Genomic DNA, 26,522 nt, shown 5'->3' on the forward strand with positions numbered 1-26,522 from the left:
TTTAATGTATAAATTAAATTGAACAAAAACCGGAAACTAATTCGTGATACCAAAATAAGTAAATTTGGTGGTTTTGTCCCAAAATATTCAACTAAACATAAAATTTTCCCAAAATATTCAACTAAATATGGATAAATTTTAGGTTGATATTAAAACGATGCAACGAGTTAATTAATAATAAAAAAAAAACGAATGAAAACAATTTTCCGGTCCCCCAACAATCTTTATACCATTTTACCAACATTTTTGGCATTTAAAGGGCTGCCTGCCATGCTCGAACCAACAGGGTATGGATATTATTAGGCTAGATCCAATATTCTAAAATATATGTTGTCATTTATTTTTCTATATATAAATATATAATATGTTGTCATTATAAAATAAATAAATATATATGGTCACATGAAAATTCATCGTACCTTATAAAAACACCTTAAAATTGAATATAAAGATGCGTCATATTATACTCATACGTGAGGTTTAATAAGTATGGCCCTATAGAGTAATATTTCGCTTCAAGTAATCCATATACTACACGAAAATAGTTCAAATATAACGATGAGAATTATATCTATTTAAAATAATAGGTTCGAGGTAATTAGAACCCAAATATATAATCTTCAAAGTTCAAAGTTATTAATGTTATTATCGATCCCATGCTAGAATCAGCTTTTTTAATATTTTCTCCGTCCCAATTATATAGATTTATTTATTTTTACAAAAAATTATTGCGAAAACAAATTTTGTATAAACTTTTTCATTTTATACATATTTAGAGTGCGTTTGGTTACGGAAGCTAACCAAATAAAAACACTTATTTTTTAAAATAATGTTTTTCTAAAAAATTTAGGCGTTTGCTTACAACAATAGTTTTTTTTAAAAATACTTATTTAAGTACAAATAAGTGCTTTTTTAAAAGTAATAAATTTTGGTTTTTTGCTTCTGTTTCTTTTTTATTTTAAAAATAACTTTTTCAATATTTATTCAAAAGCTAAAAACGCTTCTATTTTTTTTATTTATAATAAAAACACTTTAAAAAACTGGAGTTATTTAAGAGTTTTTTTTAAACCAATGACTTTTATATATAACCAACTGATCTTTAATATATTAAAAAAATGATTGAATAAGTTTTAAGCTGTAGTTAATATGTATATATTAGTAAATAAGTATAAAAAAATATTACTAATAATTATGATATGCGTTTATATATTTGAAAAAAAAAAAAAAGTTGTCTATATAATTAGGACAGAAAAAATAATTACTTTTGACCCAAAAAAAGAAAGAAAATTAATGGATAAATTATTACTCTTTCAAAGAGTTAAAAATAACTAATAAATTACAATTAAAATTAGTAATCAAAGAAATAAAGCATTAATTAGCCTTCAGCTACCCATGAACTAAGAAGTAGGTGGCTTCGACTTCCAATATATAATTCAACCAGTACTGTCTTCAAAGCTCGAGTCTGAACCTTAGAATCCCAAGTCAATCCATGGCTCTCCCACTGATATTCGTCGCCGTTCTCTCAATTTTCATAGCCTATAAGCTCTACCAACGCCTCCGTTTCAAGCTCCCGCCCGGCCCGCGTCCGCGGCCCATCGTCGGGAACCTCTACGACATCAAACCGGTCTTCGTGCGGTGCTTCACCGAGTGGGCTCAAGTCTACGGCCCGATATTCTCTGTGTACCTCGGATCCCATCTAAATGTTGTGGTTAACTCGGCGGAGTTAGCTAAACAAGTCTTGAAAGACAATGATCAGCAGTTGGCTTACAGGAACAGGACTAGAATGATTTCAAGGTTCAGCAAGGATGGCATGGATTTGATTTGGGCTGATTATGGTCCTCACTATGTGAAGGTCAGGAAATTGTGTACTCTCGAGCTTTTCTCGAATAAGAGGGTTGAGGCTTTGAGACCCATCAGAGAAGATGAGGTTACCTTCATGATTGAGTCCGTTTACAAAAACAGCATTAAGCCTGGTAAAGATTTGATTTTTGTGGTTGACCCTTTCTTTATACATCCTTCTATTTTCTCAAGTATTAATGGGCTTGATTTTTTTTTTGAAATATTTTTTTTTATGGTTTCTGCTTACAGTCTGGGGTTTCTGGATTTGCTCTAATCATGAAAGATTTAGCTAGCTATGTGGTCCTCCTTTTTTTTTTTTGCCCCCCTTTTTGATGCATTTTGTCTGAGCTTCATGCCTCTCAATTTTCAAGATTAGAAATACTAATACTTGTTTTATCATCTGATCCACACATGAAGGGGAAAGCATATGACTTTTCTCTGTTTAGCTTGTTTTGTAGACATTATTCAATGATGCTCTATTTTTTGGTAGTGGAGGGTCTGTTCTTTTGTGTGAAATTGTGTCTGGTTGTTGCTTGAAGGAATTTGAGCTATAAATAGAATGTTTTGGTAGGTGGGAGTTAAAGGCATATTATTGTGAAGAACATTACCCAGTGGATAATGTACTTAGAGTGAGGTGAAAACTATAGGAATCCCTGTGAAATTTGATGGTTTAATCATCACTCTTGAATTTTTTTCCGTCTTCTTTTTAGTTTTATGTAGATTTGGTATGATTGAAGGCTTTAGAGGTTCATGAAAGGTGGTGTAGTTTTGAATTCTCGGAGAATTAGTGTAAGATGTAGAAATTGGAAATTTAACATTTTTCAGTGGGCAAACCTTTCATTATTAGATGCAACTAGTTAAATGATCCCACTGGATCTATTACTATTGTGATCCACACGTTAATCAGAATATTGTAAGCCTCTTCTTGTGAATGAATCGTTATATATCTCGCAAATGGCTGCGAATTTAGTTAATCTTCAATTGTATTGTTGCAGAAAATAAGGGAAAGGCTTTGGAGCTGCGGGAGTACATGGGAATGGCGGCATTCCTGCACATTACAAGGTTGAGTTTCGGAAAGAGGTTCATGGACTCAAATGGCGTGGTTGACAAACAGGGGCAAGAATTGAAATACATTTTGGACAATGCAATAAAGTTGGGTTCCAAGAAATCATTTTCAGACTTCCTCCCATGGTTTAGGTTCTTGTTCAAGTCCGAAAACGCGGCACTGGACGAGCATGACACTTTAGCGAATAACTTCACCATTAAGATAATGGAGGAACACACGCGTGCACGCCTGAAGTCCGGGAGCACCAAGAGCCATTTCGTGGATGCATTGCTAACTCTCCAAAAGGAGTATGAACTCAGCGACGACACTGTTATTTCTCTCCTTTGGGTAAGTTGAAGTTTAGAAATCAACAATTACCCTGTGTAGCTGTTTATCTGGCACTGCGATCCAAACGTAGCGTCTGAGCTATTTAGGCACTGTTTGCAACCTCTAAAAATAATTGATTGCCGAGATTATCTTAACAAATTTTCTAAAAACTACACGATCACTTATTTTTAGAGGTTGCAAACGCTACATTAATGGTTTTAAAGATTTTAGTAGCACTTTTGCTAAGGTCTTTGTAAGATATATGCCATGGCATCCTTGTGTAATCAAGACTAGGATATTTACTCATCAACAATGCAAATGTGGTGTGCAGGATATGGTGTCGGCAGGAATGGACACTGTGACCATCACTGTGGAATGGGGGATGGCGGAGTTGGTGAGGAACCCAAGAGTTCAACAAAAAATTCAAGAAGAACTCGATCGTGTGATCGGACCCGATCGTATCATGACCGAAGCTGACATCCCGAATCTCCCCTACTTGCAATGCGTGGTGAAGGAGTGCTTCCGAGTGCACCCTCCAACACCTTTGTTACTCCCTCACAGGGCAAATTCCAATGTCAAGATTGGTGGTTACGACATCCCCAAAGGAGCCACCGTGAACGTCAACCTCTGGTCCCTCGCTCGGGATCCTGAGGTCTGGAAGGACCCCCTCGAATTCAGGCCCGAGAGGTTCCTTGAGGAGGATATTGACATGAAGGGCACTGATTATCGGCTACTCCCATTCGGGTCAGGGAGACGTATCTGCCCCGGAGCGCAGCTCGCCATCAACTTCGTGACGTCCATGTTGGGGCACATGCTGCACCATTTCACTTGGACTGTGCCTGAAGGAATGGAGCCTGAAGATATAGACATGAACGAGCAACCGGGATTGGTTATCTACATGAAAACGCCTTTCAAAGCTGTTCCGACTCCAAGATTGTCCCCCGATTTGTGCAAGCGTGTCGCAGTTGGGAATGTTTGAGTCTTGGCAAGCGTTTGGATTTGATATCATCATTTTCTATAGCAGCAGGACATCGTTTTACCATAATAGTGTTAAATTTTTTGGGTGTCATTCTTCAAGACTTGCTTCTGCTTCTGTATACATCAGAAAGTCATTGACCGTTATTTGGTGATGAGATATATATATGTATTCGATCAATACTTGAGACTTGCAATATTTTTAATTTTCTCCATTTAATTTCATTTATGCAGCTCTAGTTAGATTATATTAATCGAGCACTTTTATTCTCAAGCCTAAAAGAACCCCGGTTTCTTTTACTCGCCTTTGGCATGCACTACTGAGGTACGCCAAATTTTTGGAAAAAATTCATCTGTGACAATTGCTGTAATATTTTGTGTTATATTGACAGTTAATTTCACTTGTTAAGTTTTTATTGATATGATAGTTTTTTAAACAAATAAATCATCATACGTGTCTATGTTACACCATTTTGTCACAGAAAATTTTTTTCCCAAATTTTTTGTCGTAAATTTTTTTAAATTTATTTTTAACTCTTTTTATGTTCCCAAAAATTGCTTATTTTTCTAGGTGAGCCGTGAGCATGTTACATGCATTATTTACTACCATAAGTATCGCAAATTACGGATAAATCAATGTTCACGCAATCTAGATGAGCACGTACAATGCATTATTTACTACCATAAGTATCGCAAATTACGTATCAATTAATGTGTTGGCAACCGCCGTGAAATTTACTTGCACATTAAATGCTAAAAGAACTCGAAGGGCCACTGAAAAGTAAAAATCCATAACTGAAACCAATTTGATCGAATCAATTTGCAGTGAATTAGTGCGCAAATTCAGAGTAGACTTTATGGAGTCATGAAAATACATTTGCCCAAAAGAAACAAAAAATGGTTGGTCTCAGATTCTCAGAAAATGACGAGACACTAAAATTCAACAAACGTGTTATTTATATTCCTGTGAGGAATAATAGGGAATCCTATATCTGAGAGTTCTAAGCCTTACCGAGCTCCAACATCAGAGTGTGATTGATATTATTTGCCGTTGGACCAGAAAACTGAAGGGGACCTGTTACAGATACAAGGTTCAAATGCATCAGTTTATATAAAAAATTTCCACATTATCCAAGATTTTAACCATTCCTGGAGAATATTAGAGTGGCTTTCAGAAGGGGTTTCTTCACTAAATGCACTAACAAAGAAGGTGTTAAAAAATGAATTGGATTACGATTTGTGATTGGAATACCTGGATTGATATAGTGATTCTTCATGGCCCATTCGTCACGCTCGGATTCAAATTTTTTGAAAGGAGCTCCTGGTGCAACACAGACAGTGTGTTAAATCACTCCACTTTGATACGAGCCTCAGGAAGATACATAACAGCAGTTAAAAATGTACAACACCCGATAACATTTATTTACCTTTGAGTTCGACCATTGCCTTCTTAATCACAGGTTTAAACTTTCCTGGAGGAAGATCAATCCTCATCATAAAACAGAAATGAAAAGAAGAGTTGTTACAAGATACAAGTGTTCATGGGAGGCTATGATACCGTGTCTCCTTTCCACGTCCATCAAAGCCGTCAAAGCTGTTCCACCTACACTCCATTTCTCAACTGGAGCACTCAAGTTCCCCACCTGAATCATATGCAAAGTGACGACGTAAGGCTTTATGAATTATCTGATTATTGGTGTTGAAATAGAGATACCATTCGAGCGTGATGAAAAAGAGAAATAAATGGAAGAAGGAAGAACTAACCGAGGAAATCAAACCAGTCTTGCCAGAATGCAATAGTACTCCAGCAGCATAACCCAATGCATAGCAGTAGTTGGAGTCGAAGCTAGAAGGTAAACCACATCGACCTTCATAACTGGAGAAGTAAAACGAAAATGAAACCAAGAAGTAAAATAGCCACTATTCGTTATTATTTTCTGATAACATCCCTGGAGGCAGATGAAACAATAAAGTGCTTGTATGATGGTTAATTCTATGAAACTTTGAAAATTTATAAGCAACAATTGCACAAAGTAATTACATACCCGAAAAAATGAGATTGCCCATTAAACTCTTTTTTATATAAACCCTGGTTCTTTCTTGATTCTAATTCAGTTCCAACCATCTGGATAACCATTTTCTCTGTTTCTATTTTAGCAACCTAAAACGAAACCGTAAAGTAGTAAAATGATAAATAACAAATAGGCTGAAGTACTATCATGTTATTCTCTCAAGATCTATTAGTTAAGGATTGGAAATAAATCAAGAACTAGAGTAAAATGAAGGGACAATAGTTAAAGCAATGAATACCTACACATTTCCATGTGGATCTCTTTCCAGCAGCAGTTGCTCCTGAATTGCTGGTGGTAGAAGTTCAAAGAGGCCGTGAGATTGACTAGTGAGTTTCTTCTTCCACATCCCACTACATAAGAAAATGTAATGTTGGCAAATCATATATTTTCTTCAATGACAGTAATTTTTAGATGGTACAGCAAGTTGAGGAAGTTATTAAAAATGACAATATATATGCTTATAATAGGAGTCAAACCTCTGGGATAAAATCAATCAAGCCTTCTGGTATGAGTATGACCCCATAATTGTAGCCAAGTTCAGCACGTTTACAGATCACATCGCTAATATAATCTGTAACATTCTTCAGAGTCTGTTTCTTTGCTGCAACCCGCAAGAAGCAAGAACAACAAACCGGCAGTTAATGAATTTCACAAGAATCCTTTGCTTAATTCCCAAACCACCTGTCCACTCGCGTTCAGTCTGTTTGTATGACTCGGACAATGCCAGTTGCCAATCAAATATCTAAAAATTTAACCAAAGAATACCTCTTCACCAATTATAGTTATATTGGGATGAGTCTGCAAAGCGCACTCCAATGTTATGTGAGAAGCAGCGCGGTCCATAAGCCTCACAACTATAGATGACATTTCTCAAGTAAGATTGTAATTGTGGCACAAATCACAAAATAACATAACATCACTTAGATAAACACCAAAAAAGTTGAACTAAACACAATCAAAGAACTTACAATGATAATATTTTCCAGTTGAACGAGCATCTAGCATAACATTTCCAATCATTTCTGCATATATCTAATACCAGAAAAACAATTCCAAGCATGAAGTTGAAAATAAAAATAAAAATAAAATAAAATAAAAAAGAAGGGTATCTGGATGAGAGAATTTCATGTCTAACTAGCATTGCATCATTTTCTCTAAACGTGAGTTTAGTGAATAAAAGAATATTAAATAAATTCAAGCACTTCAAGATGTAGCAGCTAATAACGCAAAGCTAAGAGACAGAAGATCTTGATATATTTGGTAATCCATTCAATAAATTAAATGGATCATGCTACATGTACAAATGAAATTACAAATTGGGTTACAAATTGCATTTGTGATTACAAAATTATCCTAAATACATTTTTGAAAGTTTTTTTTTTCAAATACATTTTTGAGCTTACTAGCATTCTTGATATATTTGGTAATCCATTCAATAAATTAAATGGATCATGCTACATGTACAAATGAAATTACAAATTGGGTTACAAATTGCATTTGTGATTACAAAATTATCCTAAATACATTTTTGAAATTTTTTTTTTTCAAATACATTTTTGTGCTTACTAGCATTTTTCAAATACTCATGTAAGATGGCGAAAGAGAACACTGATTTAAGGAAACAATTCGAGCATATTCAAAATGTTAAAACTTTTCTAAAATCCAAAATAACTTGTCACATCCAGGCTCAAAATGAAGATCAGTGAATCTGAAATCAATTTTGCATTTTGAACTACAGAGGCCAGGGGATCGTAATGTCAGCATGTGGAGAAGCACTCATCATTTAAATTACTAGAATAGCCATCAAGCTGGCATGTTGCAAATGAATGATACAAGTTAATTCTAGACTCGATTGTTCAAATTAAGAGAAGATTAAATTACAATTCTCGTATCTGTAGGAGTTTTTTATAAATGTATCAGAATGCTTAGTGGTTGTCCGTCTCAAGGATGTCGAACACCTAAATCACATCCTGTAGGGATGTTGAGCATTTTATGTTGGAAAGATGTGCAAATGCATTCAGTTTCATTTAGAGGCTCAAGCAATGAGTCTCACATCAAAAGACAAAATGGCAGTTACATCTCAATGGCTTATGCTTTCCGAACAAGGACTTGTATGCATGTAAAGCTACTCCTATGCTCACTGAGATGATAGATAGAACACCTCAATGGGTAGTAAAAAGAGTCAGAAGTATGGAAATTCTAGCAATATAATGTTTACCTTGCATGCTGTGTCAAATCCAAAGCTTGTGGGAACTTCTTTACATTTGAGGTCACCATCTATTGTCTTAGGACATCCAATAACCCGAGTTTTCAATTTTCTCCCCCTGAAATGTTAATTCAACAACTAGACTTGAACAGAGCTGCATAGGCATAAATCAAAATAACTATCCAGGAGAATAATTTCGACCTAAAATTTTCAGCAAGAAGACAGGCATTAGTGTTTGAGTCATCTCCTCCTATTACTACCAGTCCATCTAAATCAAGCTTCTTTGCTGTGTCTTCTGCCTGGCTGAACTGAAAAACAAAATGTAGGGATAAGGTGCAAATGACAAAGTGTGATAATTAAAAAGGTCCACGGTTATGATAATTTACTGTACTCTTTATTTAGTCACCAACAGTCATTAAAAAAAATTCCACCTAACAATAGCAATATTTAGAATCTTTAAACCAATGACTTTAGGGACACACGTTTACACAGGCTCATTAGGACTCCACGATGATAAGATTTATAAAGCAATTCTGTTACATATAGTATATTTATGCAGACACGACTAGATGTAACTTGATTGTCGGCAATATGAGTTTTTTTTGGGTTCCATGAACTCAATGAGGCTACTGTACATATGTTTCCATGCGCCTTACTAGAACCATCGGTGATTTTATGGAATGCTAGCTCCAACACGCATTGTTGCTGATCTAAAATACCCTTGATAGTTTATGAAATATACAAAACTTATTTAAATAAAATGGGATGCTAATTATCTACTTGTTCAGGGGTTTCTATTTTGTCTCTCCCGCTGCAAATCATGTCAAAGCCACCCTGCAAGAGAGAACGATACATTGTTAAAATGCTTAAATTTGCCTGATCTAGACACGCTCCAACAAAGAAAACTAAAGTAAATATGAAAGGAAGAAATTTAACTGTAAGTCTAATCATTACATGTAAAAGCATTGTCCAACCTCACAAGGCATGCAGATTCACGTGCATATTTTTCTTGAGACAATGATTTACTCAAAATTATCTCATTAACCATGAACATTAGTTGTTTTAGCACAACAGTCAAATAAAAATAGCATTATAAAGTCCAAATGTATACCAGAACATATAAAGCCTGTTTCATACACAACAGTCAAATAAGTTTTGCATGGTGTAAAGATTCATCGTTCAAAATTTGATTCAATAGATAATAGAAGATAGTACCAATGGAAATAGACCATTATGGGAGTAAATGTCGAGACATGCAATATAAAGATATTGGAAAATAAATCAAGAAAAATCACATGAAAAGGAGTTCATGCACAGGTGACATAATTTTGTTTAGTAAGAAGATAGAAACCAAAAGAAGTTTGCTGTTGAGATACCGTCTTACCGCGGATGAAAATAGGGCATTGGTCCAATTTTGTGCTGTTAAGTTTTCATGAGATGTAGTTCTTGAATCTAATAGTAAAATTTGCATCGCTCAAGACATTTCAAGCGATAACATTTTTCCTTACACTTAGCTAATAGTATATCTTCCAAACTTATTGAGATTGTTTGATGTTAAGATGTGTGCAGCATTGACATTGGGAGCTTATTTTCCACGTTTTACGACAAAGGGCACCACTCTTCATAATTCAACCTTTTAACCATGCATGGTTCATTGATTGTTTCAGCCTGGACCAAGTTATCCACCGGGAACTCACTTTTTTTATTATACATAAGTAAAATCAATGGTAAAGATTCTTACTTGGTTTCGGTAAGGGTAAACAAAGTCTGTGGTCAGTTCGACGTATTTACACTGCATAATCCCTGCTGGACCACCCTTAAAACCGTACAATTTGCTACCTTTTGTTCTATCCTGCAAATAATCTAAGAAAAAAACCTTCACAAAAACTTGAAGTAACCTATTTTATGATCTAAGTTATCAATACTTTTGAAGTTCCTATGTTAAAAAGCTTACCAAAGAGACCAGATATCACATTATGCCCACCAGGAGCTTGTCCTCCAGAGAGGACAACACCAATCTTTAAACTTAGGTCGGAAGGAGTGTTAGATGAATTTCCGGGAACAAGCACTGCTGACGGCTGCCCAAAGAGATTAGGGAAAAGCTTCGCAATTTCGTCTATAAAAACAGTGAAAGTCGATGCATCAATATTTCCCAAGCAAAAAAAAAAAAAAAAAAACATTTAACATCAATTTCTAGAACTTTATCACATAAAATTGAAGATTAGTTGGCAAATCATTGAAAGACAAATAAAAAACCACCATTATTTTATAAGCAAAATTGAACTACTACTATTTCACTTTTCCTCATACCCTGCACTTGAGGTATCATTAGAAGGCATCTCAACCCTAAAAATAGTAAAATTATGATTTCGATATTACAAGTTTCTTTCTTTATGATTTTGCTAATAGTCAAATTTCATTCTTAGTTCTGCATACTTTAATTTTTGACAATTTAGTCTTTTTTCCGTTATAATCTTGATGTGAAGTTGCACACGCAACGATTAAAATTGCAAAAGAAAAGTGATACATATTGAAACTAAAATTAAACAAGGGTCATTTGCAAAAATGGCCCCACAACAAAATTCATTTAAGTTTGTAGGCTTGTCATATTTTTATTTTGGTCAATGGACCTGTTTTAATTTAATATTTAAGATAAATACTAATTAATTGTTAATAAGGGTTATTGTTAATAAGGGTTTGGGGGCCCAACAAAATTAGTTGAGAAAGAACAAAACCCCACAAAAAAAAACGGATTCCCTTCTCTCGTTCCATTTCTGCTTCCTTCTTGAGTTCATCGGTTCCATTTCTGCTTCCTTCTTCTTTCCAACTTCTCTCAATCTTCATTTAATTTGTTGTGTGACCTCTTCATTTATTCCATCCAAAGAAATCTTGATGAAAAACCAAAGTTAAATGGCATTCTCATTGACACAAAAATAATTTTATCACTAGAGATATATATATAAGGTATGTTGTTTGCTCATTTATGTTTTAATGTTTGTGGGTTATCCATTTGTCATGTTATTTGATATGTCATTGTTTGTTGAATCATTTATTTTAGTCGGTTACGTTATATATTTCAGTCAGTTGATAGAATTAAATCAGTTGTTAACGTTTCAGTATGTTAAACCATATAGTGCAGTCTGTTAATAGCATTCGATCGGTTTGTTACATTTTCGAATTAAATCGGTTGGTTATATTTTCATTAGTTTAAAACATAATTTTCAGTTGGTTGAGTTATATATTTCAGTCGGTTGCAAGCATTAAATCGGTTGGTTATCTTTCAGTAGTTTAAAATTTATATTACAGCAGGTTACGATGAGTTGATTAATTTTCATAGGTTACTTATTATTCTTTTTTTTTTTTGTTATAGATCTTGTGAACCGAGATATGATTCAAATCTTAATTAATTTGATGGCGAGTGGAAGGCTGACGGTGAACATAAATATTCATGGTGTGATGGAAGTAATTCGGGATGGCATGCTATATCTATTGATGAGAGTAATGTGAGTATTGAAAATGTTGAAGATGCAATTTTTGAGACAGTTCAATTGGATAGGCATGATAGGGTGTTGAAGCTAAGTTACTTGCCAAAATTTGAGGCATGCAATCCGAGACCAATATATATAAAAAGCTCCCGTGCATTGGCAACATATTTGTCTTTTGGCGTTTCAAAGGTTAGACCTTTGCTTCATGTTGAATTGATAGAAACAAATGGCCTCAGAACCATTGATGAAACAAATGATAATGCTAGAGATGTTGAAGTTTGTAAAGATCTTAATGATGAGAGGGCTGCCAATTATGATATTGAAATATATGGTGGTGATAAGAGAACATATGATGAATATTTTGACGGGGTATTTTTTGAAAATGAGTTAGACGATGGAATGAATGAACATGAAGTTTTGATGGATGACACAAGAGAGATTGATAATGCGGTGACCGAAATAGTTGAGGTTGTTATGAGTGAAGAGAATCGTGTTGATGACCTTACATTGTGTACTCCAAGAAATACACGAGTTGAATCTTCTTATCATGAAGAGTATCATGTTGATGAGCGTATATTGTGTACAACACAGAATACACAACGAGATGTTGAAGGGAATGCGACTTATTCATTTAATGATTTGTCTAACTTTTTTGTCGGTCAGGAGTTTGAGAGCAAGGATGAATTTCAAATCGAGTTGTTCAAGACTTGTTTAAATGCCTCCTTTGAAATAGATGTTCGAAAATCCAACAAAAAAGTTTATGATGTTAGATGTGTGACACCGAGCTGCAGTTGGAAAATACGTGCATCACAAATAAAGAAATCATCACGATTCTCGATACGTGTTTATCGCAACGTCCATACTTGTGACCTTTCACATCGGAGGAAAATGCATCGGCAAGCAACTTCAGACTTTGTAGCAAATATTTTGGTTGAAAATTTTAAAGGACAACTCAACTTGCCTGAACCAAAAGCCATTATGACGATGATGCAAAATAAAGGTGTTGAAATTAGTTATTTCAAAGCATGGAGGGGAAGACAAGTTGCTTTGGATAAGTTACTTGGAAGTCCTGAAGAGAGTTATAGAATTTTGTCATCGTATTTTCATATGGTGAAGCAAGTGAACAAAGACTCAATAACTGATTTGGTGACAGATTCGACGGGTAAATTTAAATATATGTTTCTAGCATATGGGGCATGCATTGATGGATTTCGTCGAATGAGAAAAGTTATATCTGTTGATGGAACATTTTTGAAGTGCAAATATAGAGGTTGTTTACTTGTTGCTACTGCACAAGATGGTGACTTTCATCAGTATCCTATAGCATGGGCCATTGTTGATTCTGAGAATGATGATTCGTGGGTTTGGTTTTTGCAGAAATTGATGGAGTTTATTCATGATGATCCTGAATTGGTAATCATTTCTGACAGACATATATCTATTATTAATGCTGTCCGTACTGTATATGAGCATGCATCACATGTACATTGCTCGTGACATATTTCACAAAATCTTAAGAGAATGTCTGGCGGAAAAGATGGGATTGATTTGTTTATGAGAACAGCATATGCATACAAACTATCCGAATTTGAAGAGTTGTACAGATGTTTGAGAGAAAGGTATCCTAACATTGCATCATATCTTGAAATGCATTCATCTCCTGACAAATGGTCTAGAGCTCATTCTCCCGGTGCTAGATACAATATAATGACGACAAATGGAGTGGAGTCAATAAATGCAATACTTAAAAAAGAAAGAGAGTTACCTGTTGTAGCGTTGTTGGATGCAATTCACAAATTAACTTCAAAGTGGTTCAACAAGCATCAAAATGCAGCAGGTTAAGTCGATTAATTAAATTTATTACAGTTTGTTAAGTATGTTTATTCAGTAGGTTTATGTTTATATTTCAGTCGAAAAATAAAATATTTAAGTTGGTTAAGTGTGTGTAATTAACAGGTTCAGCTATGACGACACTTACTCCTTCGACAGAGGCTATCTTGAGAGCTAATTTTACATTGTCCCAACGTTTAAAAGCATCTCAGCTGAATGCATTTGAGTATCAAGTATTTGGTGATGGGAAGAATGAAGTTGTTAACTTATGTGACAAATCCTGTAGTTGTCGAGTGTTTCAAGTTGATAAACTTCCATGTGCTCATGCAATTGCAGCAATTTACGGCGCAAAATTAGATTTGTATGAATTTTGCTCACCCTACTACTCTTCTCAAATGTGGGCTCTCGCTTATGCCGGTACTATATATCCGGTGCCTATTGCGAGTGAATGGAGCATTCCAGATAATCTTCGATACGATGTACTTTCCCCGGACGTCAAGAGGAAACGTGGCAGAGCACAAAAAGAAAGAATACCCTCTATTGGAGAGTTTGGTCGGAAGAGGAGTAAAAAATGTGATGTGTGTCATGAATCAGACCATTATCGAAAAAAATGCCCACGTAGACAGACTGATATGTAAACAATTTTCTTAGTTTCTTGTTTAAAATGTTGTATTTGGATGTTGATTAGTTTTTTTCGATTAGGTTGTATTTTGTAAACATGTTATCAAACTTTGTATTGGTAAATGATCTAATGTTTCTTACAATCACTCGGTTAATGAAAATATATCAGTTGGTTGAATGTGTGAAATCAGTCAGTTCCTGAAATATATCAAATAGTTCATTTGTTTATTCAGTCGGTTAATACAAATATATCAGTTGGTTGGATGTGTTAAATCAGTCGGTTAATACAAATATTTCATATTTCAGTTGGTTCAATGTCTTGATATCATAACTATATAATATAGTAGTATGTTACACGATTTACATATGATAATATGATGTACAATCACACTTCAATTGGCTGAATCCTACATGTCAATTAGTATTAATCACTTCAGTTGATTCAATGAGATATATCTAATAGTTCATTAGTTTATTCAGTCGGTTAACACAAATATGTCCGTTGGTTGGACGTGTGAAATCAGTCGGTTAATACAAATATATCGGTAGGTTGGATGTGTTAAATCAGTCGGTTATTATACATATCGGGCGGTTGATGCATAATTACATTCACCATCACAAACCTTTAGTACTAATCAGTCTAAATTAAAGAATTAGATTTAAAGTATTTTAGTTGGTTCAATGTGTTAATCATATTTCAGTTGGTTCAATGTCTTGATATCATAACTATATAATATAGTAGTATGTTACACGATTTACATATGATAATAGTACAATCACACTTCAATTGGCTAAATCCTACATGTCAATTAGTATTAATCACTTCAGTTGATTCAATGAGATATATCTAATAGTTCATTAGTTTATGCAGTCGGTTAACACAAATATGTCCGTTGGTTGGACGTGTGAAATCAGTCGGTTAATACAAATATATCGGTAGGTTGGATGTGTTAAATCAGTCGGTTATTATACATATCGGGCGGTTGATGCATAATTATGTGGCCTTGATTGAAGCCAAACTACTACTCACTAATAAACATAATTCAATAATCCAAGTTTACAATAATAAAATAAAAAAACAAAAGTAGAAGAAAATCTGAAGATTGGAATGGAATGGAAGGATCCTGCGGTGACTAAACATCATCGTCGTCGGGAATGGAAGGATCCTGCGGTGCAACCGGAGCATACTGTGGTGGGACTGTAGACTGGAATGGAAATGGAGGTGGATAATGCGGAGCCGCTCGAAAGCCCGAAGTGTCAAGCCCCAACTGTGTCGCCATGCTCCTCATCATGTCTTCCACATTATGGAGATGAGTGGAAGTCGCCTGAAAGTAATCCATGGCATAGTGGTCGAAAGCGGAGCTCTCGACGGCCATTTCCTGAGCAGTGCGGCGAAGAGGAGAGGGCTGATGCGGTGGTCTACTGCTAGAAGAGCTCCCGACATGCTGTTGACCGCTAAAGAACTCCAGATTGCGCTTAGCTTGCTTTGAAGCAGCAAGCTTCTCATCGACGGTCTTGAAAGGCGGGAGCCACTCCTCATCGGGACTAATCTGAACGCCCGCCTGGCGACACAAGGCTGTGATGGTTTGAGGGAAGTAGAGGCCCACCGTCGGAGTCCGCATTGAAAACAGAATGGAATCGTGGACAAGATTGCCCACATCAACCGGCCACCTCCTCGTGAGAGCATAAACAAGAATAGCCCTATCGGCTTGCACGTCAACAGTGTGGAGCACGGGTAGAAGTCGTCGGGCAATAAAAGCATACCACAACGCCGGCTCAAGCTTCAGAAATCTCTCCGGAAAATGAGTGAATTGGAGTTGATCGTGCCAACGGATCCCGCATAACATAAATCGCTCAACATCAAAGAATAGTCCGGATTAGCCTTAAAACTCCTAAACTCACTATCATCCACAACAGGAGTATCATAAAATGTATTCAATGTATCGGCATCAAACGAGACAAGTTTGCCTCGGACAAAAGCTTTTGAATCCTCTCGAGAAAGGGCATTAGCATAAAATTCCCGAACCACCGGAATAATAGCGGGTTCGGGCACGCGGCAAAACACGGTCCATTTCCTCTTAATAATCCCCAAAGCAACCGATTCATTACAGTCTAACGATAAGCCATGCTCGGCAATAGGATTACGATGGAGTCGAGCATGTTCATACCTGTCTTGGGCTTCCCGAGAGACGAATTTGTTGGAAAAATCTGCGGGCGACGAGGAGCTAGCGACGATAGGGCCGGACGAACGGAAGCGCTTGGCTGGCATTATGGTGGTCGGCCAGAATAGATGCGGCGTTCGGCAGTGATGTACGGTGGTGAGCGGTGGCGATACGGTGAGGAGTTCAAAAATCGATGATTTCTTCAGAAATTGACGGACCCAAATTTGAAGGTCAATGATATACTCCACAAATCTGCAATTGAAGAGCAAAAATGTCAAGAATTAATGGAGAAATGGGGGGAAAAGATTTGGGGATTTAGGGTTCATGGTGAAGAAGGAGAGGAAAAGAAGATTGGAAAAGAATGGGAGAGAAAAAGCTAATTTCGCTTATTCTCTGTAAGCGTTTATCGCGCGCGCGCGAGACTTTATAATTTTTTCTGAATCTTTGTTCAGCGCGCGTGCGAGGATGGGAACCCGCGCGCGTTTTCTATGGAGCATAACCTTGTGCGCGCGAGGGCGCAGTGTAAGATAACAGAGAAATGAGCGATTACTCGCGCGCACGCGAGTAGGAGCCTCGCGCGCGCGCAATATTTTATATGGGCTTCTGAATGTTTGTTTTGCGCGCGTGCGAGGAAGAATCTCGCGCTCGCGCGCGCGCGGGTTCCCTTAGTTTTCTCTGGAGCATAACCTTGCGCGCGTGCGAGGATGGTTCCTCGCGCGCGCGGGTTCCTTTCAATCTCTCTGGAGCGCATGATTGCGCGCGCGCGAGGGTGGGTCCTAGCGTGCGCGCAGTGGAATAGAATAGAGAAATTAAAAAAATCTCTTTCGCGCGCGCAGTGCATTAAAACATAGTATGCACCTGCAAAATATTGAAAACCACACAAAAAAAAATTAAAAATAAAATTAAACGAAATAAGAGAAAATATTAAGAAAACAGATAAACTTTTTTTTAAAATTTCAAATATAGTTGTTTAATTCAAATATAAGAAGTCGGTTGAATGTTTTTAATCAGTTGGTTGAATGTTAAAAATCAGTTGGTTGATTGTTTTAAATCAGTCGGTTCAATGCTTATATTACTGGCGGAATAAAAAATTAAAATGGTACATTGTGTTAAATAAGTCGATAGATAAAAGTATATCAGTTGGTTCAATGTGTTTAATCAGTCGGTAAATGCAAATGTAGCATTTGGTTAGATTTAAAATTAGTCGGTTAATTCAAATATAACAGTTGGTTGAATGCGTTAAATCAATTGGTTGAATGATAAGGGTCGTTCAGAAGGAAATGACTTATGCTTATATTTATAGTGTATTCAATCAGTCAATTTCCACAAAATAAATCATTCTGAATACCATCACATCAACATTAGTCCACAAACCATCACATCATTAACATCTTTCAACTACACAGATAAATCGACAAAATTATTCCCAATATATAACATCACTGCAAATCTATAAAATCCATTCACCATACCATACAGATGTTCCTAAATATTTTCTATATGAATTCACAATATTATCATTCAATCCGTATGGAGACTGCTGAGACAACTCCACCTCAAAAGTCTTCAGCATCCATGCACCGCAATCAGAACTGTAATAATGAATTATTTTAGACTCCCACAAAATATGTTGAGATCAAATGAAATGATAAATTATGGTTTGTAATAAAAATTCCAGAAAATTCAAGAACATACTTACCTACTCATATTTTGCGGGAAATCTTTGGGGCGTGCAACTGTCCACATATCAGGAATCTTGACTTTGGAATAATGTAGAAGATGTTGAACCACATATTCTACTGGATCAATATAAGCAATCATTTTAGCATCGGTGTAGCAGCCGTGGTTGCAATCAAATATAGTGATGATTCCATCCTTCACATTCACTACAACTGCTACCCAATGTATAGGCAAATTCAAAGGAATCAATACTGAAGATGCATTTGCCCATGGTACTGAAGTCCATCGACGACAATATCCATCAACGTAGCCAAATAACTTCTTCCAATAGCTATTGCTGAAATCATCACGAGCATTCCGATATGCAAAACATATATCTTGAGAGAAATACGGACTCATGATGGCAACATCCTGTTTCACCAAATGTGGGTATGTCTTTTGCAAGACAGATAATCCATACATGCACTCGTATACGTGCTGCATGTTATGGAATCATATTATATATATAAAAATTAATATTATTAGAACACGACTATAAAAAAATATCCTACTCACGCTTTCATCAAGCCAGTGCCTCGGATTAAGAAGGTCCGTAAACCATGACTTGCCATATGATCCATATGTACATGCTTTAAATCCATCATGTAATCTATTTACTTCTTTGGTGACAGTGGACAATACTTTCTTGATGGAAACACACTGCACTGGTTCAAATGAACCGTTGTAAGGACCGGTATATCCAAGTGCAGTCAAAGCAGGTGTCTCAGGCAGTTGTACATATGGAGAGCGACAAAATTGAGACTTTTTACTCCTTCGAGCATCTACATATGGAAAGCAAGGGTTTTAGATAGTGATGCATACCTTTCAAACTTATATTTCAAACAAATTATAACAAAATATAATGCATACACTTTTTAACTGCAATGGATGGTGTGATCTCCTTTGGTAATGCTTGATCATTCATAGCTGCATCATCTTCAACTGTGATGACATTTGCATCATCATGTTTGAATGAAATCTCCGTAATAGCAACATATTGTTCATTCACACCACAACCAGAGATAAGATTCTTTTGAGACTCAACTACAACTAAAAGAAAGTAATGTATCAAACACAAAAAAACGAATTTTTCAAATATATAATTTCATTAATATTGGCACACATTACCATTTTTTTTCTTGGAACGCGTGTAAAAAATAATATGTTTTCCAAGTCTCTGTCGCTCGTTGGAAGGTGGCTCGTCTATGATGAAATGAATTAATCAGGTTAAATAAAACTACAAAAAAATTTAAATTGAAATTTTAAAATAAAACATACGAAGTGGATCAAACAAAACATCTAGTTCATTGGTCACTTCATCATTGACCAACAGTTGCTCACGACTAACTCCTCCATTCAAGTCTCGATCGACAAAAGTTGTTTCTTTGACTATGTAATCTATGATTTAAAAAATTAAATAATTATAATTAATAATTTTTTTATAAAACAAACTACAATTTGAACGTAAAAGAAATATACCTAGAGATGTCAAAGGAGATGTTAACGGTTCAACGGTTGCCTCTTGCCCAAGAACCACTCCTTGATTGAAAAAAGGCGTCACCGGCTTATCTACAATTCAATTAATCATATTAATAAAAACAAATACGTTATTATCTCCAATATTTTAAAATACACAAAACTTACATTCGTGGGTCTTCTTTCTTTTAGATCGTGCAGATACAGTGGTTGGTTCATTCGAACGCCTTTTGGATGAACTTGAAATGTCCACAACTTGTATTACACGTTCAAGCTTGCTATCCAAATTAGAAATCATATTTTTCAACTCCACAAAATTTTTATCTATGTGCTCTTGCAAAGCTGTAACTTGTCTTATAATATTTGATTCACCAAGGGCATCATCTCGTTCAGCTTCATGAGATTGTTTTTCTGGTGCTTTCTTGGCTGGATAAATTTTATAAGACCTTGTTTGACTTAATTTTGGGACAAAACTTACTTTTTTTGTCTTTTTCTTTGGATTGGAGAGTCTCTTTAGATTCACAAAGAGCGGGATTCCTAATGCAATAAACGAATTTTCCCTCCAACAATAACGAATTGATAAATGACAAATCAGAATCTGTGGAATCTTCAATGAAAATATTTCTAATGTAAGGACTGGTAGATTCTTGATCTGTTGGTAACAAAATACTTCTAATAATCTGTAAATTTAACATATTTTAAATTAGTTAATAAATAAATAGAAGTTGTTTTAATAGAAATCAATCATATTCTAAATACACTAACCTTTTCACCACTCTTTGATGCATTTAAAATGTCAATATATCTAGGAGATCCTTTTTTTGGCCATTTATTTGAAATCCATTGGCACATGCGTGGAAGAGATGTATTGTCTCCTTCTTTTTGTTTCGCAAAACGCTCTCCAATTCCAGAAACGCATTCGTATGCAAGAATCTAAATTCAAATTCAATTCAAAAAATATAAAAACACATATAATCAATCATGTTCAAAAGATATGGAAAAGTACAAAAATATTTACTTACCTGTAGGGGATAAATGAATCCAACCATATCATGGGTTCCACTGTTCAAACGCTTACCGTTTACTACTTTTTCCCTCAAACTAACTTCTTTTTTCTTCAAATCACACTTCAAATCACAAACAGCTCCTTTGAAAGCTATTGTACCCCAAGGATGCTTATTAAAAGCATCAAAATCATCAATCAAGCTGAAAATTTTTTCATCAACTAGAGGATTCTTAACTGGCGCAATAGGCCACAATACACCACATACGAAGTACAAACAAGCCATCTTAACTCTCTCTATACTCAACAACTCATCCACACTTTTCAACTCTTTCAACTTCATCTCAACTTCATTCACAGAAACTTTATCTATGCCTTGAAAATATCTATCACAAAAATCAGATATCTTTGGTACTTCTTCGAGAAAATTATCAGAACAATCCAACCCTGTAATCAATGCAAACTCCATTCCAGAAAATCTTATTGGTCTATCATTCACAACAAACCACATTTCATCGTCATCAGTTACATATGTTTGTCTCATCACCATAAACCACAAAATATGACTAGATAAATTATAATTTGCAGCATACTTGATCAGATTGCCAAATTGTGTTTTTTCAACCATGAAGTTCATGTCCTCCTCGTTTAAGCAATCTAATATAATTTCACTTACTTTTTGATATTTGAAATGTACACTAAACTTGCAACTAAAATATTTCTCCTCTGATAGTTGAGATTGAAGATTAACCTGAAGAAAACAAAATCAATCAAGTCAACAATTAATGTCAAGTAATTAAAGACTCAATTATGTTGAAATTCATAAAATTTATAGAGCAATATGGAAAAAAACATTTTTAATAACAAAAATTAACATACCCAAGTTTTTTGTGTAGTCATATCTGATATTCTTTCTTCTATCTACAACTTCATACACAAAACAGAACAAAACCAAAGGATATTTGCTTAACAATTTGAAACCAGCTCTTTGTGCTTGTGCCACAAATGATATGTTGCTTCTTCTTTAACAAGTATTCTCCTCCAGCAAAGCCAGCAACATATTTCTCTTCTTTGCAGAATAAATAATCAGATTCATTTGTTTTCAACTAAAAATACGTACTATTCAGTAATGCAATAAATGCAACATGTGTATCATACAAACATGCTGAAGAACCAAGAACAACTTACGAACAAAACAACTACATACCCAAATGCATCAAAAAATATGTACAATACTATATGATTTTTATTGAATTATGAATAAAACAAAGATCCCTAAATTAATCTATCGGTTAATTGAGCTAAATATCTACCTTGTTTAAGAATAAGCAGCAACCTATTCCTTTATCGGCAGCGGCAATCGAACAAGCAGCAATCTTTAGTCAAGAGCTTCAAGAATCAACTCCACATTTTCAAGTAACACATCCTCTGCATATATATACCGACTGCGTGTCAAAAATTCATATTCAAATATGAGTATAGTGTAGCAAGTGATCCAAATAGAAGAGGTGGGGGGGTGTGGCAGTGGAGAGGAAGAAGGAAGGGAAAAGATGGAAGGGAATCGAGGCTGGGGAAGCGCGGAAGAAGAGGAAAGCGGAGTGGGTGAGAAGAGGGAACGGAATCGGGGCTGGGGAAGCGGGGAGGAAGAGAAAAGCTTGGTGTGGTGTGGCAACGGGAGATGGAGATGGAAGAGGGGGGCGAAGAGCAGGGGAGCCGAACCCAGATGTGAAGACCGGATAGAATATGGAAATTGGGGATTGGGGAGAATTGAAATTGAACCCACGTTTTTAAGAGAGAAATGGTTATTAAGAGATTTTGTATTAGAGTTTAATATGTTTAAGTAAAGGACAAATAAGTCATTTTTTATACAAGATCTATTCCCTTAAATATATTTTTGGGGAGGTCCATTTCTCTAATTTTTCCAATTAAACAATACATAGGACCAATTCACAAATAAAATAAATACACGAAACTGTAATTTGGTAAAATCAGATAGCATTTGGAGTTACAATTCACAGTTCACACGCACGATTTCAACAAAAAGAAAAACCTGGATTCCCGGCAGCTGAACTTGGAGGACCATCGACAACATTGAAGGGCTTCCTGAGAACCTCCGACAGTGGGAGGGAGACTTCGAGGCGGCTGGCCTGCACTTGGCTGTAATCGGAAGCTGATCTCCCCGGCAGCGTTGCTCCTGAAGAAGCCATTGAATTGGAGATGGATCGGGAATGGATGTTGGTTAGATGGAAAAGTATGATTAAGCAAAATGTGAGTTTTGGATTGCGATGCAATGCAAGGTTGTTAGGGAAGCGTTCAAATCTTATTATTATTATTATTTCAAATATATATATATATATATATATATATATATATATATATTAAAGTAAAAAAAAATGAAAGGTAGAAGACTAAAAATGCGAATTTAATGTTAATAGGACAAAAAATAAAAAAAAGAATGCAAGTTACATGATTAAAATTACAAATATATATTTAACAGGACCAAAAATAAAAAATATACAAATTAGAGAACCAAAAATATACTTGTCCCCCTTGAAATATTATTTGGACACACAATACTTAAGAATCAACATGGCACTCACAAATTCAATATTTTGAAGAATCACAAAATGATTATAATATATTTTGCGTTTGTCAAAAAATTATTGTATTGAAAAATCACAAAAAAAATTTGGTTCAATTATGCTTTATCCGGTTCAATTACTCCGTCGAGTTGAGTAACTCAGGTCAGTCTAGTTTTTGCCTTCAAATATTTTGTATAACATCAAAACTAATACTTGATTTCTCAACATAGTACACTAATATAATCTATTAACATAAATATCAATAACCTCCAAATCTAACCACTTATAACAATATATATAATTTTTTTTAACAATTTAGCCAAATTTTCATTTTCATTTGTCATTTATTTATATTAATTATTAATAAAAATAAATGACAATTTAAATTTAAAAACTAAAAATGGATTTAAAAAAAGAAGCTAAAAAAATATAAAATTGATTTGGTTAACTTTATACAAATTAGTTCTGTTAAAAAAATCACAAATTAGTTTTTAACAATGCGCTTCCCCAGGTTTAACCATCACTCTCGTCGATCACCTCCTCTCCCACCAACCGTCGGCAGTCGCCTACCACCACCCACAGTCCCGATCACCGCCCCCCAACCAACAGGCGGCAATGGCCCACCACCACCCTTAGTCCCGTCCAGCACCACCGCATCCCCAGCAACAGTGAACTGCTTGCCCTGGTCCAGCCGTTACTCCCGTTTTCCAGTCCCACCGCCCGGCATTACCCCACCAGCAGCAGCAGTTGCATCTCGCAGCGACGGTCGCGGTACTCCACCTTCCGGCGTCACTCCCCCACCAACAGCTGCTCTAGGCGGCGGCGCCGGTGGTTCACCGTCCGGCCTTACTACCCCAGTAGTTGCATCTCCAGCAGGCGGCGGCGGCGGCCCAACCCAATCGCCTGGCATAACTCCCACACCAGCAGCTGCGTCTCCAGGCCGGGGGGGCGGCACTACACTGCCCTTCTCCCCACGAACCGCCCCACGAACCGCAGCTCTAGGTACTCCCCCACTTCCTAATCTAACGGTTTACAACACCACTCGGACAGAACTAGTAGATTTGCGAGGGAGATTAGAAACTATTCTTAAATTTCTGCTGGGGCTGGGAAATTTTCACTGTACAGTGATGACCGGGTATTTTATAAAACAAAACTGTACGTGGTTTATTACTACTCTCAGTCTACTTATGGCGCTACCGAATATATGTTTCATAGTAGTGTTAGCTGTCCAGTATCATCAGTTGCTGGTGGATTTCGAGGATGCTTGGAATAGCTTTACTACACTCGAACAGCAGATTCGAGGAACATATCCCGATGACGTTTCTGAGATTCGTAACACCATGCCATTTTTCTTTGCGGGCGAGACTGCTCGAAGGTTTATGAGGTTGGGACTCATGGCTACCGTAGTTTGCTACATCATTTTCACATTTCTGGCCATTGCAGGGCCATATGTACATGGTTGATTGGTAGTAGTGTTGTTCGTATTTTTGTTTTTGGTTTTTTTTTTTCCTTTTTTGACGTATTGTTTTTAATATGTGGATTTTGAACATGGAATAGTAGAAACCGAACAAGATTCATTTCATGAAGCTACAATGTATGTTTTAGTTAAAACATGATAATCTTTAAGCTAATTGACCTCATACACAACATGAAAAATCATACTGAAAACTTCAGTCACAGATGAGTAACAAGTGCCCAAAAGAGAACTAGACTTGCATTTCTTCCCGGGAAATAAATTTATGAGTTCAACACAACCTCTGCCAAAAAGTAAGTAAGCTTCCAAGCGAGTGAATATACTACAAGAAATTTATGAATCAACAACACTCAATAGACAACAGTTTTTTGCCAAAAACTGTTGTCTTTTAATTTTTGACAACGATCTTTGTAAATTAGTTTAGGGGTTTTGTTTCTCGCACTGCAAGCTCGATCTACTCCTTGAATCTCGAGTACTCGGAACGTGCGAGGGTTTCTCTTTGCTGCTCCAGATCTCGGAGGCACCTGCCGTGACATCGTCGGTTTTGGCTCTAGATTCCCCCATCATTTTCCAGATCTGGAGCTCCGATCCGAAGCTCTGAGTACTCGCTCGTCATGGCGGCCACTAACGCTCCCATTACAATGAAAGAAGCCCTCACGGTAATTTTTTTAAACTGATTGTTCAAATTATTTAATTTTTTTTTTATCGTTTAGCTGCTAATTTTGTAATTTTTATTCGATTTTTTTGTTGATAATTGGTTGATGCGTGTGCCTATAGTTTTCGCGACTTGGCGGGAATTGGGAAATTGTGCCTTTTTATTTGTATTGTGTAGTTCTATTGTAGATCTGTGTATTTTGCTTTGAATTTTTTTGTTGATATGAGCTTGCCAAATCAGCCACTGAGAAGGCCTATTACTGCAGACTCCGCACTGTTGAATCCAAATACTAGGATTTTGGCATTGAAAGGTAAATGAATTTTGCAGAGCGTTCTAATTAATTTAGGTTCATTGGTTGTATTGTTTGCGACGAATCTTAATAAAATAAGATAGATACTTAAGTACATAAAAATACATGGTTATCTATTCTGACTGGAGTTTGCGTGGATATGAGTTACTACTGGAGCATTCTTTTGGGTCCTTAGCAACACGGCCTCAAGAACTCCATAAGCATATAACACATTTATATCTGCAACTATTTAGGTGGATATTTACTGAAATTGTAATTTTTTTACTTGGATCTATATTTGAATTATGCATATCACATTTATATCTGCAGTTGATGGGAAACACAGATGTTTCAAGTTTTCAGCAAGTACTGGATGAGGAGAGCTGTCAGAAAAAGAAATTGGAAGAAGAAGTGAGACTTTTACGAAGTCAATTGGCACAGCTGACCATCGAGGCTAATCAGGTATGTTTTTGTTGTTTATTTTCTCTTTCATTGGAAGTTTTATATTTGGATGACTGAATATAAAAAATCCTATATATCAAAAAATCCTTTCACGTTTTTAATGAACCTATATTAGGTTTTTAATGTTCTTGACTGAATATAAAAAATCCTTTAACGTTTTACTGTCTTAGAATTTCTTCTCCTCTATATCAGAATGTTTGTTCTATTTCATTTGAAGTTTATGACAGTGATACATTGAGCTGTTAAGTGTTTGGCTTGTTACAAAAGGTTTGGCAGAAGTGAATTTGCTTTCTGTTATTG

The 26,522-nt window shown here is 35.8% G+C and overlaps 2 protein-coding genes and 1 pseudogene across 2 annotated transcripts; 1 reads left to right on the forward strand and 2 right to left on the reverse strand.

Annotated features, from left to right (window-relative positions):
- The first annotated feature begins 1,423 nt into the window (after positions 1 to 1,423).
- On the forward strand, positions 1,424 to 4,411 carry LOC140873062 (cytochrome P450 98A2-like). Its single transcript, XM_073276046.1, has 3 exons — positions 1,424 to 1,973; positions 2,835 to 3,232; positions 3,543 to 4,411. Exons 1-3 carry the CDS (start codon positions 1,490 to 1,492, stop codon positions 4,188 to 4,190), a joined length of 1,530 nt encoding a protein of 509 aa, XP_073132147.1. The 5' UTR covers positions 1,424 to 1,489; the 3' UTR covers positions 4,191 to 4,411.
- A 592-nt stretch (positions 4,412 to 5,003) lies between these two features.
- LOC140873018 (pyrophosphate--fructose 6-phosphate 1-phosphotransferase subunit beta-like) lies at positions 5,004 to 22,993 on the reverse strand (annotated as a pseudogene).
- On the reverse strand, positions 18,449 to 20,055 carry LOC140873067 (uncharacterized). The gene is made up of 7 exons (XM_073276052.1): positions 19,926 to 20,055; positions 19,761 to 19,850; positions 19,560 to 19,679; positions 19,152 to 19,331; positions 18,798 to 19,063; positions 18,510 to 18,719; positions 18,449 to 18,454 (listed from the first exon to the last, which is right to left on the reverse strand). The coding sequence occupies exons 1-7, from the start codon at positions 20,053 to 20,055 to the stop codon at positions 18,449 to 18,451; spliced, it is 1,002 nt and encodes a 333-aa protein (XP_073132153.1).
- Positions 22,994 to 26,522: the final 3,529 nt, after the last annotated feature.

Source organism: Henckelia pumila, unplaced genomic scaffold, assembly GCF_033568475.1.
Source record: "Henckelia pumila isolate YLH828 unplaced genomic scaffold, ASM3356847v2 CTG_525:::fragment_3, whole genome shotgun sequence".
NCBI lineage: Eukaryota > Viridiplantae > Streptophyta > Magnoliopsida > Lamiales > Gesneriaceae > Henckelia > Henckelia pumila.

Bases quoted from the DNA above. Each gene is read 5' to 3' on its own strand.
- LOC140873067 (XM_073276052.1), bottom strand. From the start codon at position 20,055: ATGATTTCTAATTTGGATAGCAAGCTTGAACGTGTAATACAAGTTGTG. The intron at 19,332-19,559 runs GTATGTTTTATT...ACTTTCTTTTAG, and splicing joins TGTTTTGTTTGATCCACTTC to TTGTAGTTGAGTCTCAAAAG. The intron at 18,720-18,797 runs GTGAGTAGGATA...CATAACATGCAG, and splicing joins GGCACTGGCTTGATGAAAGC to CACGTATACGAGTGCATGTA.
- LOC140873062 (XM_073276046.1), top strand. From the start codon at position 1,490: ATGGCTCTCCCACTGATATTCGTCGCCGTTCTCTCAATTTTCATAGCC. The intron at 1,974-2,834 runs GTAAAGATTTGA...GTATTGTTGCAG, and splicing joins CAAAAACAGCATTAAGCCTG to AAAATAAGGGAAAGGCTTTG. The intron at 3,233-3,542 runs GTAAGTTGAAGT...TGTGGTGTGCAG, and splicing joins CTGTTATTTCTCTCCTTTGG to GATATGGTGTCGGCAGGAAT.